The sequence below is a fragment of the Amphibalanus amphitrite genome, unplaced genomic scaffold (genome assembly GCF_019059575.1).
Source record: "Amphibalanus amphitrite isolate SeventyFive unplaced genomic scaffold, NRLGWU_Aamphi_draft 000147F_arrow, whole genome shotgun sequence".
NCBI lineage: Eukaryota > Metazoa > Arthropoda > Thecostraca > Balanomorpha > Balanidae > Amphibalanus > Amphibalanus amphitrite.
The window spans coordinates 613,547-630,983 of NW_024881642.1; the positions used below are offsets into that span (position 1 = coordinate 613,547).

A 17,437-nucleotide genomic window follows, 5' to 3' on the forward strand; every position below is an offset into this window, starting at 1 on the left:
TTGCTGCTGAGCGCGATGATGACGAGTGGCGATCATGAGATGATATGACCAACCGTACCCATATTTAAAGTTTCCCTCACGCTTTTGAGAGCTCAGCATCGTTTGCCGTGACCCAGGCTCCGTTACCTAATGGCATCCTCATTCAGTTCATCCTATGGGCGCGATCGATCGTCCCGGTTCATTCAGTTCTGTTATTACCTGATTATTGGTCCATCCGGCCTCTCGGGCTGAGCCATGAACATTGAACACCCTCACAGCTCGCTCACAGCGCTCTCACAGGACACGCTCGCTCACAGTTCTCTCACCAGCACAAAAATTGGAGATGCAGTCGTTCTAGGCGACCGAAGTTTTGCTTCTAGGTATTTATAATATATCGTGTCCCTTCTTCACTGTTTGACTTCTATTTCCGCAAATTGAGATAGCTATGCCAATTACTTGGAGGAACGCCTAATTGAGACTGATGTCATTACTCTTGAAACTGGAGCGGTATTCATTTAGCCCGTACTTACACCCCCCCCCCCCTCGTATCCCCGACACACTTCCCTTCCCTGGCCCACCCCAGGCTCACTCTCCGCACTAACCTGGAAGTGGAGGATGATGGTCCAGACCAGCCCGAGCACCACGGCCGGCCGACCCTCCACGATGTCCGAGGGGTTGATGTTCACCAGTTTGATCTGCGAGAAGGAGAGCAGGGAGACGTCAGAGGCTGGCTGATGGTTGTAGCGTGAGACGTCCGACATCAGAGGCAGCAGATGAACAAGTTCAGAGCGATGTGTGACATGTGAAAAAAGATTTCTGTAGAACAGGGACTAAATGTCTTAGTTCAGTAAACGTCAGAAAGGGGCATTCAAAGTTCTGCCATTCATTTCAATGCGTCTTTCCAAGAGGGGAATGTGCGTAGTTTCCTCTCAGAGTAGGTATCCTCTCGGCTGATTTCCATAAATCCCTGACCGACAGTACCACCTCAGTTGAAGCCGCGTCACCCTCCCACCAGCCACTACCCCCGTCCGACACTCGAGAAGCGCCGGTATTTGCACGGTTAGCGGAGACGCGTCCGCCCCCGGGCTCGGCTGACAGCGCGTCAAATGGCCCGTCACGAAGGCAAATAGACACCCGCGCACACGGCGCCTGAACAAGCTCCGCACAATGACGACCCAGCAGCGTGGGTGCGTGGAATATTGCAGCAACCGACCGCATAGGATACTCAGGTTTCGTGTGTCTTATCGTGTTTAGGACTTCCCATAACGCTCGATTAGTTATCATTTCCAGGCGAAGCTCCGGTGTCAAATTTAACACCGATAGCTGCCAAACACCGCAGCTGCGAACGCTGAGAAGCCGCAGAATTGGACACAACACTCGTCTGTCATTGTCAGCGGGGTCACCTTACATGCCTGGCCTTCGGTCGACGGCAGGGGACAGGGAGGAGAAGGGGCCGGGGACGGGGACGGGGACGGGGACGGGGGCGGGGGCGGGGGCGGGGGCGGGGCGACAGCCAAACGAACCGACTGCAACGCACAGCTTGGAGGCGGGAGAGCCACCACACCGCCGGACGGTGGCTGTATCCACACCCGGCGACGACAGGCCTTATATTATAAAACTCAGAAAGTGGACTCGTAGGTACTTCAGTAGAATCGGGGGGTCGCGTCCGTCGGCACTCGCCATTGATGCAGAAACTCGAAAAAGCATGCAAGACAGACATTCAAAATAGCATATCATTATCACCATTCAGTTCTCTTCAAAGTCCGCTGGCACAAATATTTCTGCCTGTGATCTTCACTGGTTGACAGCTAGCGATGGTCACGGGTCTTCTGTCAAGCATTTGTCTTGTCAGGTTCGTCTGGAGCAATATAATATCACAATATTTCTTACATCAACGCGAGTAGTTATATGGCATATAGGAGGTTGTCCTGACGCGAGCCACGGTGAAGTGCCAAAAAAAATAATAATAATAGGTTACGGTCACAGTCACGGTCAGAGTCAGAGTCAGAGTCACGATCCGCCTCCATGAACGTCTGAACTCCACCCCTTGCCCACTTGTGGGCAGGTTTACGATCTTCAGCAGTGGACAGAATACATTGGGCGGTGGACAAAAAAAAAACTGTTCGGTAGACAGTGAGCTGGGGTGAAGTGGACACTGAATCGTGCACAATCCGTGAAGACTGAGCGTCAGTCCGTGTCCGTAGACATATCTCCTATCTCCGGCAGTGGACAGTGGATATAGCGAATGGCGGGCTCCGTACACCACATCGTCACAGGTCACCGGTGAAGTGTCACTGATTTCCGTCGTGATGCATAATCTGATGGAGACATCCGGTGGGTCAGGAGTCCGGCGTGCCGCGTGTCGGCAGTGTCCGTAACCCTCTTCTGCAGTAATTTGTTTTGCCAACAGCATTGCCCTAAAGTGCAAATGACCAGCACCCCTTCACCAATATCCAATCGACCTGACCTCGGTCGATAGAAGTCCAAATTCCAATGCCTCCAGATTCATCTGTCCGGCAGCGATTGCAGTTGCCGAATCACCACATCGGTCTACCTCACCGTTCCTCCCACCTCCCGTCCATGAACTCGCCAGGGACCGTCTGACAGTAAGCACACCTGCCGCCTACCCATCACCTGCATGCTGCAGTCACCGGCCTCTGCAGTCACCGCAGGCACACCGGCCTGACATCACCCGGGCTGGTCCACGGTTAGAGCCGGACAGTGGACGGGCTGAACCGGGTTTGTGCCAGGTAGAAGCGGGCTGAGGTCGGGCTAAGATTGGGCTGAGACGGACTGGGGTCTGGTTGGGACGAGGCTTGTGCCGGGCATTAGCGGACTAGAAGCGGGACTGCAGTCGTGTTTAGATCTGTCTTGCGCCAGGAAATAGCGGGTAATTAGAAGAGGGACGGAGCACGGTCTGGAAGCGACTGCAGCGGGGGCCCGGTCAGGGAAGAGTAACTGGAGAGGAGGGAAAGGAGAGAGCTGGAAAAGAGGAGAGGGAGAGAATGGCAATCGCCTGATCACGACTAGCCGGATGACGTCAGACCGGCGACACACCTGTCCCGGTGGCCAGTGCAGCGGCCGTGACCGCTGCCGATCGAACCGTGAGTCCGTGAGGTCCAGAGACGGGTCGTGACGCGGCACTCACGGAGCTGGGACGCGAGTCGCTAATCGTGACTCGTGAGATGAGAGCTGAAGGTCGACCGCGAGCGGTGTGAGCTTCAACAGGCCCAGTGGAGACAGTCTGTGGTGTATGCCGTGTGTAAGGTACAGTGCAGCCAGCAGTTCTGACCTCCTGACCAACGACGCCGAGACAATTCGTTACGTTACGTTGCGTTGCGTGACGGAGGAGTCGGCTCACCTTTTTACTCTGCAGGAATCGCAGCGCGGTGTTGGCATTGCTGAGGAAGTGCGGCGTCCTTAGCCTCCGTCCCCGCTCCACGGGCTGTCGGACAGGGATATACGGATACGGTCAAATAAAGACACAAGAGTCATGGGACACAGACATCCTCACAAACGTCCTTAGCCCCCGCCCCCGCTCCACGGACTGTGGGGATTACATAGAGACACAGACACGGTCAGCCATGGACACACAGTCAAGGGAATCAGGCCCACTGTCAACAAACGACATGACCCTCCGTCCCCGCTCCACGGGCTTCCTCATTGGAGGGAAAGACACGGACGACAAGGAGTCACGGGAAACAGACACACCTTCACCAACGTCTTCATTCTCCGTCCCCGCTCAACGGGCTGTCGGCATTGGAGTGGGAGAGACACGGACTGGTCAAATACGGACACAAGCGTCATGACTCACATGGGACACACACACACACCCTCACAACGTCCTCAGTCTCCGCCCCCGCTCTAAGGGCTGTCGGTATTAGACGGGACATGGGATGGCCACGGATTGGACACATAATCACAGCTCAGCAAACGTCCTAAGCAGTCTCCGAGCCCGCGCTACGTCAGTCGTACGCTCCACGGACTGTAGATGTTGAGGAAGGAAAGGCATGGACAGGACACATGCCAATACGGAATGTATTTAAACACGCCGACCTGCGCAACATGCAGCGAGAAAGACCTTTCCTTTGCATGTCCTCGTGAGTGATATGCAGGGCAAGAAACAGGAATTATACTGTTCGATTGTTGATGCGCATTCAAGTTAACAAAGTGCCCTTCAATTCTAATATCACAGAATCATAGTTGCGAAAGTTCGTCACTGCCTCAGCCCTTATATTAGTCATAAAGACGATGCGAGATTCGCATTTTCCTCTTCCATGCGCCACCTGCGCCGAATGAACGGCCTTTCATGCGCTGCATATGAATCCATTCAACAAACATCCAATTCCACTTTACAAACCTACTCAATCAGCAAGCACCGACACCACTGTCACGCCTCCTGCGGGCACACCCTTCTTCAAACATCTTCACAGTGCAAACAGCCGGTCGTGGCACATCATAAGTGTTCTCTCGTGGCGACGGTAAGTGTCTTCTGGCAGTCATGTCCGCGACGTCATCACACGTTTTCAGCCCCCTCGTCCTTGGTCATAAGGCTACAAATAAAAGTGCCTGGCGTCTATGTGCGTCGATTTCCTCTCGGGTATAAGTGCTAAGTCATGGTCTCAGAAGGATGCCATGGAATCATGACTGGAATATGGGTGGGTGAATGAGTACCGTCTTCCGCTAATCTGCACGGCCAGTACATGGCGGGGCGGTCGAGTAGTATCACCAGCGTTAGATATACTCTAACTTGCAACGTTTTACTACAGCGGTTGCCTAGTTCAAAGTGCGCCGACTTTCTGTCAAAACTAATTGTTGCTAGTTCGAACTGGTTTGAACAAGCTTCTGATGGTTAGATCGACCGGTGCAAGACCCTATGACAGATGCTTGCAGGCTTCAGTGGTGTCAATTCACACCAGGTAGGTAACAGCCACAGCACACAGACCGAAGACGTCACGAAGCAGGTCATAGATGTCACGGGTCAGGTCAAAGCTATCATAATACAGATCAGTCTGCCGAATAGCATATCGCGAAGGTGACATATGTGTCATTAGGTGACACTCCAAAAGATTGTTGACAAATTTGACGACTCGTGACAGTTCAAAGAGTCAACAACAGGAAAACACCGTCCGCCACAAGCTTTGCCAAGACAGGTGCTCCGTATCTTCATACAAATTGTCATTGCCAACGGCCAGGTCAGGACATTTCACAGCCGTCGCATAGCAGGGGGAAGCTGTCACGATATGTCACCTGCAGCGTGGCGACAGATCCCAGGAGCAGGCGGTCACTGTCGAGAGGTCCGTATTACCACGGGTCCAGAGTCCCAGGAGTTGTAAGTGTAGCACGGTCCGTCCCACTGATCCCAGCGGTCACAGTAGCGCGGTATGTATCACCTGGTCTATGGTGTCTGCCACAGCGATCGCGGTACGTACCGCAGATACAGGGTCTCTGCGGTCACTGCCGCGCGGTACATATGTACCCGGGCTCCAGGGTCTCACGCCCGCGGTTATACGTACCAGTTCCTGTCCAGACAGCACGCTGAGTAGCGCCAGCAGCTTGGTGCTGTCTTTGAGGTCCTCGATCAGGTCGGCAATCTCCAGAGGCGGGTCGTGCTGTGGAACACAGAGACAAATGACGTTAGCAACAGGCTACCTTTTCAAAACGGGCAGAGTGTTGTGTTCATATTCAGTGACGGGATACCGACGGTAAGACAGAGCTAAATGTCATGCAATCTTGTGACTCCAGCATCGTAATTTCGGTCCACGTCTCTGGGACCCGACCAACCTCTATATCGACCCTGAATCCCCTCGCCCCCCCCCCCCCCCACAGACTGCAATCCGACCCAGAGACCTCTCTCTCTCGCCCCCGCAGTTCAGCGCAGAGACCCACCCTCGCCCCCGCAGACACCAGTCTGCCGGGCCCGGTGGCCGTGGACCGTCATGCTGATGTCACCCTACCAGCACCAGTCGCCCCAGGGTCAGGCAGTTTTACACGCCCTGCATGCTGCAGCACATACGCCCACGCACCCACCGTTCAGCGAATGCCAGACAGGCCCGCTGAACTGCGCTGATTTACACAGACGGCTCCATGCAAGTGGCCGCCTGGGGCTGATGCTTAAATATAGAATCAGGGTGAATGAGTGGTGATGGATAATGTCGATGAATAGCGGCAAATTTCAGAGCCGTGCTCTCAAGTGCCAAAATGTGCATATGTAAAATGCACGAGGGAAAGTGCTGTGCGAATGGTGTATGGAAGCATAGATATTGTTCTTATTTGCATACCGAAATCGCTGGAACGTGGAATGATTTGCTGATAACACCGAGCGAAATATGCAAGTAGCACGCATGTGCGCAGCGCACCTTTCGCTCGCGAATCGCGCATTGCAATGCAACTCGCAGACGAAGGAAAGTGACCACTGTGCAGCGTGACAAGACATGCCAGGCGAGTCAGGATCCTGACGTCATGTCTGTAGTGCAGCCGCAGCTCCTCAGTCTGAGGTCACCTGCCAAGCGCATACCTGATGCAAATGTCCAGAATGTATCGATAGTAGTCTGAGTCTGCAAAAGAGCGGCCGCTGCGGTGACGAGCGAGAGGATTCAACTCGGATTGGCCGTGACTGTGAAGGTCGTCTTCGCACCGCGCACCCGTCTCCACCCACACAGCTATCTTCCTTCCCTTCGAGAGGGAGAGAGAGAGAGAGAGAGAGAGAGAGAGAGAGAGAGAGAGAGAGAGAGAGAGAGAGAGAGAGAGAGAGAGAGAGAGTGAGAGAGAGAGATGAGAGAGAGATGAGAGAGAGAGAGAGAGAGAGAGAGAGAGAGAGAGAGAGAGAGAGAGAGAGAGAGAGAGAGAGAGAGAGAGAGAGAGAGAGAGAGAGAGAGAGAGAGCGAGCGAGAGAGAGCGAGAGAGAGCGAGAGAGAGAGCGAGAGAGAGAGAGAGAGAGAGAGAGAGAGAGAGAGAGAGAGAGAGAGAGAGAGAGAGAGAGAGAGAGAGAGAGACCGGGATGATGGATGAGCCGTTTGACCAGACGGCCAGCATTTGATGAGGGCGGTATGGGCCGAAACTCACAGGGGCGGAGTATATCGAACACCGGAAAGTAAGGCACTGGAAGTGGAGAGGGCAGGGAAAACTACAGCACTGAACATTGGACAGTGTACTGGAAGGAGCAGGAGGCTCAGGACCGGGCAGAGAGAACAGCATCTGAGAAGACAGTGGACAAGGCCAGGTATACCTGGCCTAGGCTCCATAGGAGCCGACAGGCGGCGCGGAGCGACGGTCAGGGGAGCGGCCGCGCGCTCCCGTGTCGCTCCCCTGACCGCCGCCGAGCTCCGGCCGTTAGGGTGTGCCCTTGGAGTGCCGCTGGGAGCCCAGAGCACATCCACCACCCGTCCCGGAACTCCCCAACATACTGTCAGCGGCCAACGGACACATTCCACGGGATACCACACCCGTCAGCCGGCGGCGGCGCCAAACGAATTCGAAAAGGGGCGCCGGTGCAGGATCATCCAATGCGACGGTCAGGACAATGAACGGCAGCAGCGTAGTTTTTATCAGAAATTTCAACCTATCAAAAAATGCACGCACCAGGCTCGTTTGCTACATGTTTTGGCAAAATAAGATTGATTTACATTTGTGTATGCAGTGGCTAACTCGGCAGTTCCCTGAACTATTTTCAAAGCAAAGTCGTAACCAGTCACCTACAAGCTCTGCTATCGCCTGACATGAATGCGAAACTTTAACTTGAAGTCATCGCCCCCATTAGTCTTTTATTTTAGTCAATTAACTCGCCATCATCTGGGGATGGCCATTCATCTATCAGTGCCGCCTGCCGTGACATCATCCATTTCCTGCCCAGGACAAAAACTGGAGTGACCAGCAGATCTACAATCGGCCAAGCCTAGGAGCCGGGGGAAAAGAGGGGGAAGAGTGAGGAGAGAAAGAGACACGAGAGAGAGAGAGAGAGAGAGAGAGAGAGAGAGAGAGAGAGAGAGAGAGAGAGAGAGAGAGAGAGAGAGAGAGAGAGAGAGAGAGAGAGAGAGAGAGAGAGAGAGAGAGAGAGAGAGAGAGAGAGAGAGAGAGAGAGAGAGAATGGGTGACTACATTGGACTGAACTTGAAGCGAAGTGAGAAATTGACTGAACTGTCATGAGCGGATTATTTGGGGTGTATCATGAAGGAGCTTTTTAAAATTTTGTCTGAAGGCTGAAAGTTATGTCTGGGTGTTGTGTCTGGGTGTTGTGTCTAGGTGTTGTTGTTCCCTGTCTGAACGTTGTCGAATCATTGTCGGTTGTTTATATGTGTTGCTGTTCTGCGTGTTGCCGATCCCATGTCGACGGGCGTCCCTCCCCCGGCGAGATGACTGGCGCCCCGTGTCGGGTCAGACGGTGTTTTTGTTCCTGGGCGTCTCCACACCAAGCGAGCTCCCACCGTGACTGAAGTCGGTCCACCCAGGGCGTCCGCTGCGGCTCGCAGTTACCTCGGCACACGCACAGCGGCTCGGGTGTGCCTCTGACCAGTCACCGAAGAGCCACTCTCACTCAGGAGCCCGTCTGGGAGGAGAGAGTACCGAGTGCCTCGCCGGGTTGTGAGGGACAACTGGACAACATGTTCCCGAAAGTTACGGCCGTTCAGACATTGCTAGAAAATTTTAGGCACATCAATGTCTAAATTTTTGAGTGTCGGTCAGAATATCAGCAAGAATGCATGAATGTATATGTTTAGCTCGATCATCGAGTTCCTTCATTAGAGGTAAGCATCTCTCCTAAAAGTTACCAGTTTGGGTAAACATGCGGCAAGACGGCTTCCAATCAAAAATGCCAAGGACACAATGACCCACTTTGGTCAGATCAACGGGAGCCGAGTCGCCGTGCATGTCCAGGGATCATGGCAGACGTCCGTTACAGCCCGCCACAGGATAGCACCGTCTCCAGTAAACACTCTGGGGTCGACTGGCGCGCGGTGACCAGCCGCGGGCCTGCGGGCAGCACCCACACACCCCTGTAGGTATATAGGATGCTAGTACATACCGCCTCTCAGCCCATCACCGCGATAGTAGCCCCGCCGCCGGCCGATAGCAGGCTGCACACCACGTGACCGGGATCGTTAGCCGGCCAGATAGATATGGTAATCACCACGTGACCTCCGGAGCAGGCCAGGCCCGCGGCGCCAAGGCCAGCCGCTCATGATGGATTGTTAATTGTGCTCTTCTGCGAAACATCCCGGAAACAGGCGACCCCATACCTCTCCTAGCGACGGCTGAATGAAGTTGGGAAGACTAGAGAACGGACACAAACAGGATATAGCAGCGTCATGTTAAGCATGGAGATGTAAGCATAGGTTGGCCGAAAATGGAAAGGTAAACATGAGCAGAATTCAGATAAATGAACGGACTTTAACATGGGAAATTCTTCCGAGTTATGCAACGGAAGAAAATGTGGTGATGTAATGTGGTGTAGGTAAGTAGTGCCCCAAAGAAGTAGTGCCTTAGAAGCAGCAACTAACAAGCTTACACCGCCTTATGTTAGTCGTAATTGTGTTCTATGTAGATATGAAGCGACTGTCATCCATACAGGCTACAAAATAGCCACACACAATCATCCGCAGCCGTTATCCAGTTAGAGCAATGTTGCACCGGGCAGTCGCAGCAAGGCCACCCGAAAATCACTTTCGATACTGCCCATGACGCTATCAGAGCCCACATATCGGCCATAAGCACCGGCCAAGTATGGGCCGAATTTATGGATCCATGCGGCACCCTGCATGCACGGATTTCTGCAGTGCAGACCAGTTTCTGCCGTATCTCAGGCGGTGATCTGGTGTGGTCATGCAGTATTAGCTGCAGGCCAGGAGTGCAGTACAGTCGAGGCATTGCACAACACCACTGCATAACGTATGTCTTTAAATATGGCACGGGTGGTCAGCCGACACCTTCATATGTATGTTACATAGCTAACTGTTCACCGAGAGCTGCCAACATACCGCCAGGGAAGTGTGACGTAACAAATGCTGCTGCAAGCTGCAGTTCAAACAAGCCGACGTGCCCAGTGTAAACAGCAAACACCACACTTATGTCACAGAGTGACTGTTAGACGAATTTGACCAGCTAGACGCGATGCCGAAAAACGGATAGGCATGGATAGACGAGGCGAAGGTGAATTATTCGGCAAACGCCGAACAGGCGGAATGCGTATAAAATGGGGGACATGGATGAATCTGTGCAGAGTGCTGTCAGTGGCTGTCGAAGCACACACATTGGCCTGTTTGAATCGGCATTCCCGACATACTCGAACTGAAAAAATGAAAGTGTGGTTTTGTAAAATATATTTCGTTAAGCGTTTTCACGCTCGTTGCGTCAAAAATGCAAAAAAAAAAATCATCGAGCAGGAACGAAATGTTCCGAATTTCTAACAAGCATGGTGGATAAAGAGTTATATGAATTAACAAGAGTACCTGCTCTTGTTAATTCATGTTGTTCATGTTGTTAATTCTTGCTGTTCAGGTATTCAGGTTCGGCAGAATACCTGTTCGTGCAATTTTATTCAAGTGCCGATTTAGCATATGCACATTCCATATGCAGATATGGAATGATACAGATCATTCGTAGTAATATTTAGGCAGAATGAAGTATGTAAGTAGTTACATACCACTCCTTGTTACTAGAGGTGGAAATGAATATTAGTCATTAGTCAAAAATTAGTCGACTAACGTTAGTCAAGCGCTTTTTTAGTCAGTCAAAAGTCAGTCAACCAAAATGTTTGTTAGTCATTAGTCAGTCATTAGTCAATGATTTTGTTGCATATTAGTCGACTAATTTGTAGTGGTTCGTGAGGTGACTTAACCCTCACCCTAGCAGGGCAGGGGGTCGATGCGACTCCCCTGAGTTTTTTTTTTTTTAGATGCGCGCCGAACTATTAGTCGGATCGTGCCGAAATTTTCAATAGCCTCTGGGGCATCTTTGCGCAACTTTTAGTAGACAAAATTTTCGGGTCATGTCAGGTCACCGAGCTATGACGTCATAATAGGTACAACCTCCGACCATTTTTGACAAAATCTTACATACTGTAACTGGACGTGATTTCATCGACAAGAACGGAACTATTCCGTTTCATTAAAGGGACTATCCCACGTTCTAAAATGTTGTTAAAACCAGTTAAATTGTGCCCGACTTTATAGATTGGATGACCAGGAACACGGTTCTGGCATTTATTTTTCATTAAACATCTTAAGCTTCCCATATTCCAAACACAAACTTTCAAATATGTGACGTCAAAGCCCAAAATTACCTCCTTCCCCAGGCCACATTACTGTCATAAAGCTGATTCTTTTTACTCTGTAGGCACCACAACAAAGTTCAGACCAGGTTTTAAGCGATTTGTCAACGAACAAACCCATTTAAATCAGAATGACTAAACGAGGTGACGTCACACTAACGGTCGCTCCATGTTGAAGATAGGGCCTTGTACAAGGCCCATTTTCAAATGAAGGGAACGAATTTCTTCAACACCAAGAGGCTGCGGGGGTTGCAACCTAGATAGATAGTGGTTTCTGAACCTCGCCGCAAACTTGGCTATCTCAACTCAAACCCCATGTTAAAGGTGGGATAGTCCCTTTAATGACAGAATTTGACTGGACATGAGTCTTTACACTGTATATTGACCTTTCCGAGGTCAACCAAGGTCAATGACCTCGCATGTTCACACACTGACCTCCGTGACATGAGCTGTGTTTACTGGGGTTTCTTGAGGTCCTGAATCCGAATCTGTGGTTCAATTTTCACCTAAACGCCTTCAAAACTGTTCCTATAAGTGGCAGTGAACTCCCCAGGTCTCCGGTTGACGGGCGGCTGCTGCTGCTGCCGGTCAGCGAGCATAGCCCTGCGGCTTTTTGGGAGGTATCGTGGTACGTGACGTCATAAAAAAACATTTTCTATGACCTTAAAAAGTCATAAAAAGACAACAATGTGTCATTTTGCAGCTAATTGACTGAGGAATACGCTCTTCCAAGTTGCAAGTCAATCTTTCATAGATGCGCCAATGTTGACTAAGTTAGTTGGAAAGCTCTCGATATTCGCAACCGTCCTCCGAAATTTAGTCAACTATTAGTCAAAATCAAGAAAAATGGCGTTAGTCATTCATTAGTCAGTCAAACTTTTTGAGACGAAAGATTAGTCAGTCAAAAGTCAGTCAACCAAAATTGTCATTAGTCATTAGTCAGTCATTAGTCAAGATTTCGGAAAACGTTAGTCATTTCCACCTCTACTTGTTACTACGTACATTTCTTCAGCTTCGAGCGTGCACAAACACATGCCGTTGTGAAAGGAAGAATGGTATCAGTACAGCTAAGCCATACCTACAGCACGGGATCACGACATTTATCTGTCGGCCATCCTGCCATGTCACGGGCAAAAGACTATCGGTGTCAAGTATCGGAACGATTGACAACGGAGCTCTATTCGGGGCACTGACGCGCTATTGTGTGTTGTAAACCTTGAGTGGCACTCGACCGCAGGCATGATAGCCGCTTCAGCCATAAGACGGGCTGATATAAGGGCGACTAAAGAACTGTCTCAATGCAGAGAAAAGCGCCGGTGTGACAGCGCATGGTTGAGTAAAATACGGCCCACTTACACATTGTTCACATTCCATGGGAGCCCATCAGCACTCAGCAGCTGATAAAGGTGCGGTATCGTAGAGTAACGGCGACGTCGCAGTACGTACTATAACGATTCAATGCAGCAATATGCACTTGAAGGCATAAGTATTCAGCAGATGCTTGAATGAATGGTTCAAATGTAAAGAGTGTCGTGATATATTCGATAAATCATCGCATACATTATGCCCCAATCGAGTGCCGAATTAAAAAAGGTGAACGGGATAGACAAGAAAAAAAAACGAATCAAATATCATTTACTCTACCGCGCACTATTTATTTGTTTACTTGTGCAATTACCAACGTGCACAATAGCATGTCATTCATATGAATTCAAACTACATGTATAGCGTGTACTCACGTGTCGTAGATGCGAGTTGATCCAGTTGAGGAATGTTTTCTTCTGTACACGCTCCGATTCATCTGCGAAAGAAAAACAATAAATTGTGACGATTTTAGTAGATTCTAAAGCGTCGGAGCGTCAAATTGTCCGTCCAGTCACAAACACTGTCACCAAACGCCCTACGGCGCGGAGATGTTTAGAAATAGTATATGATCCAGCATCACGGGGAATAGCAGAGCAGACCTTCGTACCGACTTCTCACAGACAATTGCATGGTCCGGAGTGAGGGCCCAACAAACCGCCGCTCAACAAACAGGCAGACAGACCGACGGAAAACAGAAAACAGAACGGAACAGATCCCTCAGGGCTCAGACTGCTCCGGGTTGGAGCTCACACTGTCCGTCGCACTGCTGGTCAGACGAGAGGAAGGTCGGATCATCGGACAGTATGACGGACATGGTATGGGCGGAGCAGACAGACCTCCGGCTTCTCCGGTCTGGGTTGGTCTACCTATGGGGTCTACTGCTGGGTATAGACGTAGGTTCGAGTGAGGCAGTCTCTGCTAATTTAGAGCTCTGGACCGGCTGGCCGCTGCCAAGCGGTCTGCATGGCGCATAACCGGTGGCCACAGACCACATGGCAGCCGGGGGCGCATGGCCACAGACTGCATCCGTACAGGGGCGTTGTCCAGCATACCGCGGGAAAATCGTGCAGCACCCGCTCAGCCTGTGCGGGTGAATCATTCCCCAGCCTTCCAAAATGCAGCCGGGCGGGCGGGCTTAAGCCCAGTAGCAGCCCCGGTGGGCGGAGGGACCAGGAGGCCCGGACGCTCCATGGAACTTTCCCTAAACTAGCCTCGATTATCCTGTAATAAACCCGCCGGCGTGATTGTTGAGGCGATTAGCGGATATGGTGGCAGGAGCATTGTTTTAGTCGCTGATCCGGTTAGATTTAGTAAACAGAAGGCGGCTTAGTGTAACTGGCAGAGAGTGGAGGTAAGATACTTATCGTTAGCATAAAATGCTGGAGGAATGAATCAAAATCTGAGCTCAAAGTAAAAGAAAACGATTCTGACAAATCGGTCACGTCTGGTGTCTCAGCAAAATAGTGAACGTCATTGCCTCTCCATTGTCCTGAGGACACCATAGCTTCAATATCCACCTCTCTCATGCCTGCACGAAGTCGTGTTTTGGTTAGGTATATTACACGGCGCGGACCGTCTGCCGGCCCACATGCGGTAAGCTCACTCCGTGGACACGCGGCCTGTAGTCCCGGTCAGAGCGTCGACTGTCGCGCTTACCATTCCGTGACACAGCTGAGGGTACGTGACGCTGCAGTGACAATGGCCACGTGACTGTCCACTGACTGCTGGGCGTGACCGTATGTCACGTCCGTAACACACCAAGGTGAGAGCTGGGCGGCCACGGCGGTCCATTTTCAGAGAGTTGGACCCCGCGGGTCGTTTACACTATAGCAAATGGCGACATCTGCGAAGTTCTCCGATAGTGGTCATTCAACGATCAAAATTCCCAGCTGATTCAGACAGTTGAGGTAGATGCATTGCGTACGCACAGCAGAGTAGCATGCACATTGCCCGTACCACTGCACTGCTGTTTCCTGAGACACAGGCGCCACAAACGCCAGTACCTACAGCTGAACGGAGTTGAGACCGATTGTCAGACAGACGGCCAATCGCGAAATACCACTCAACCATCGATGTCCTTGATGAGTGATTGGGAAGATCCGGCCGTCAATGTAAGTAAATAGCGATAACCAGGCAACATGTCGATAAATCGGATGCCTTCAGTTGAGCTGTAAAATCGTCATTCCGGTTATTTCCATCATCAATCATCGCTCGATGCGCAAACATCCTCTCGATAACAAAGACGGTGGCACGGCCGTGCGGCTGCATCTGTGCCGTGAACACGCACTGGGGCGGTTCATTACGGACCGGAGCGGTGGCTGGTATATCTGCAGTCGGTTCGCGTGGGCCAACTACTCCTCGGCGACTGCGGGCAGACTGGATACTGGATGGCGTGGGCGGATGGCGCGTAGTCTGTCCCTGAACGAGCGCCGCCGCCGCGCCGCCCACGCCGCCCTGCCGCCGCCCCCGCCCCGCGCCGGCGCGCTGCCTGGCCGCGGCCCGGTCGCCGGCGCTCGCTGCATGTCCGGCTGCCGGCCGCAGGTTGAAAAATATCGCCAACCGGGAAAAAGTTCGTGCAATGCGGATTAGCCAGGCCGGTCGGCTACCGCGGCGATGGCATTCACTGATAAGCGGCCACTAAATAGCGTACTGGAATCGCCACCTGCCGTACGAATCGCACACATGCCAGAGTGGAGGGCCAGTGTCCCTCACACTAGCCCTTTATTCAGTAAAACCGGACGCAAATGTATTGTCATCGAGCTGTCAGCAAAGGAATGCCACCATACGAGGAAAGGTGGGTTGCTGACGCCTGACAGGAGCCGTCAGGTGGTGACAGACGGTGACGGACTGGTGACGGACTGGTGACGGGCTGGTGACGGGCTGGTGACGGACTGGTGACGGACTGACTGGTGACGGGCTGGTGACGGACGCTGGCAGACTACTGACAGCCGGCCCTGACGGGTTTGTATATACCGCATGTCATTTGCACCATATCCTCTACCGACAACCCATCTCCTTTGAACTAGTCGACCTGAATGACAGATCCAGACTATATCTGGACACTGAGGATAGCTGACCTGACCTGCGAATCAGTGTAAAGTCGACAAATTGCATATCTAATCGCTGACCTGACCTCAGGGCATATTTTAACATACTGACTGCGTCCCATTTTGGGACGCAGCCCCCTGCCTTTGGGACGTAGCCCTCGCGAAATTTGGACCACTGCGTCCCACACTGAAATGCCACGGTTTCAGAGGAAAGTGCGAGCAAAAATAAGTGACATGCCTCGGTCTTTTACTGTGCAACAGATGTTGCCTTTCCCATTGCTTTGTGACTGCCCTGATTTACTATCTACCTAAGAACATACATGTCCTCTCCAGTCCTTGTGCGCTGCCCTACCCAAGGTCGTACACCTTATTATGTTCTTCCCTACTATACCCCTAGGATATGTGCCCTGCCCAGTGCCCTGTCCTTAGGTCTTGTTCCTTGCCCTACCCTTCCTCCAGGCCCTGCGCCTTGCTCTGCATTCAGGCTCTGTGCCCCGCCCTGCCCTCCCCTCAAACCCGATACCTTATATACTCTGCCTCGAAATTTTATGCGCTGCCCTCCCGTCTTTAGGCCCCGTGCCCTGCCCTACCTAGTTTGAGCCCCCGTGCCATTCTCTGCCTGGTTGGTGGGTACTGTTTGACCTTAAGTCATCTTATAATTTCAAACACATAGTATTTTCAATGCGAATTGGCAATATTTCACACATCAAGCTCTTTTTTGAATCGATTGATAGGGGTCAAAAACGCGTGAAGAGAGGTATGTATCACATTTTAATCATGTGCATATTTATTTTTATTCATTAGAAAATAGGTACCTACAACTTGGTGTGTCAAGGGAGGTCGAACACGCCCAACGCCGTTCAGGAAAACGAGTGACTATATTTTTTTTAAACAGCGATATAAATGTCATTAAATCGCCGGTCCGTCCTTTGAATGCGGATAAAGAACGCGCCACGACTGGGCAAATTTCGAGACTGGCCAAAAGCAATTACAGCCTGCTCCCAACATCCCGCTTGCCGCCCCTCCACCAGCACAGTAGGGTAGGGTGGGCAAAGCGCCCACCCTAATTTTTCAGCCTCAGTATCTCCTTATCTTACTAACTTGAAGATTGAAGAACAACCAGGTAGCTGATCTGGTAGCCATTACCTTAGCTTCCTTCAAATAACACATCAGAAACGTGTGGCATGCACAGTATTTGAGATACGCCGTCCGATTTGAGAGGACTACAGATCGGGCGTTTTGCCCCACCCGTGGGGCATAACGCCCAGTCCTGAATGTTTCATCACAATTTTGATACTCTGACAAAATAATGTAGTGTTCATCCATTCCTCATTTCATTAGACCTCAACTCGACAGATGGCATTATTAAAAACACCTTAAACACTGCTGTCGCCGCCCCAGTCCTTATTCAGTCAACGCCTGTCACTGCCCTGGTGAGCAAAGATCAGATCTCGCGAATACCTAAATCGTTCTAGACGATCCTAACCAGAAAATTGCATATTTTATAAGAATCTTGAGCATTAGAAACATATCCCGCCACTCACTTTGAGCCCAAAATGCTCGCAATAACCCGTGCTGTATAACTCCCATTGGCCCATGATGGGCGCTTTGCCCCACAATAAAGTATTCGTATTACCCCAACAGCAAATTCAAAACGAAATCCGCGCCCGGCTGGGGGTCCTGGATTTCCACGCCCTGCTGGGGGGGGGGGGTGTTTGAACACCCCCCCCCCCTTGTAACTCGGCTCCTGGGCCACGTAGCGATACGCGGAAGGCGGCGT

At 51.5% G+C, this 17,437-nt stretch overlaps 1 protein-coding gene across 1 annotated transcript in view; it reads right to left on the reverse strand.

Annotated features, from left to right (window-relative positions):
• LOC122382794 overlaps positions 1–17,437 on the reverse strand; it is a 72,934-nt gene that overhangs the window by 27,703 nt on the left and 27,794 nt on the right. The window contains exons 3-6 of the mRNA XM_043368594.1: positions 12,985–13,046; positions 5,496–5,591; positions 3,341–3,424; positions 582–674 (exon numbers count right to left, since the gene is read on the reverse strand). Of these exons, the coding sequence (XP_043224529.1) occupies positions 582–674; positions 3,341–3,424; positions 5,496–5,591; positions 12,985–13,046 (335 nt within the window). The remainder of the gene's footprint in view (positions 1–581; positions 675–3,340; positions 3,425–5,495; positions 5,592–12,984; positions 13,047–17,437) is intronic.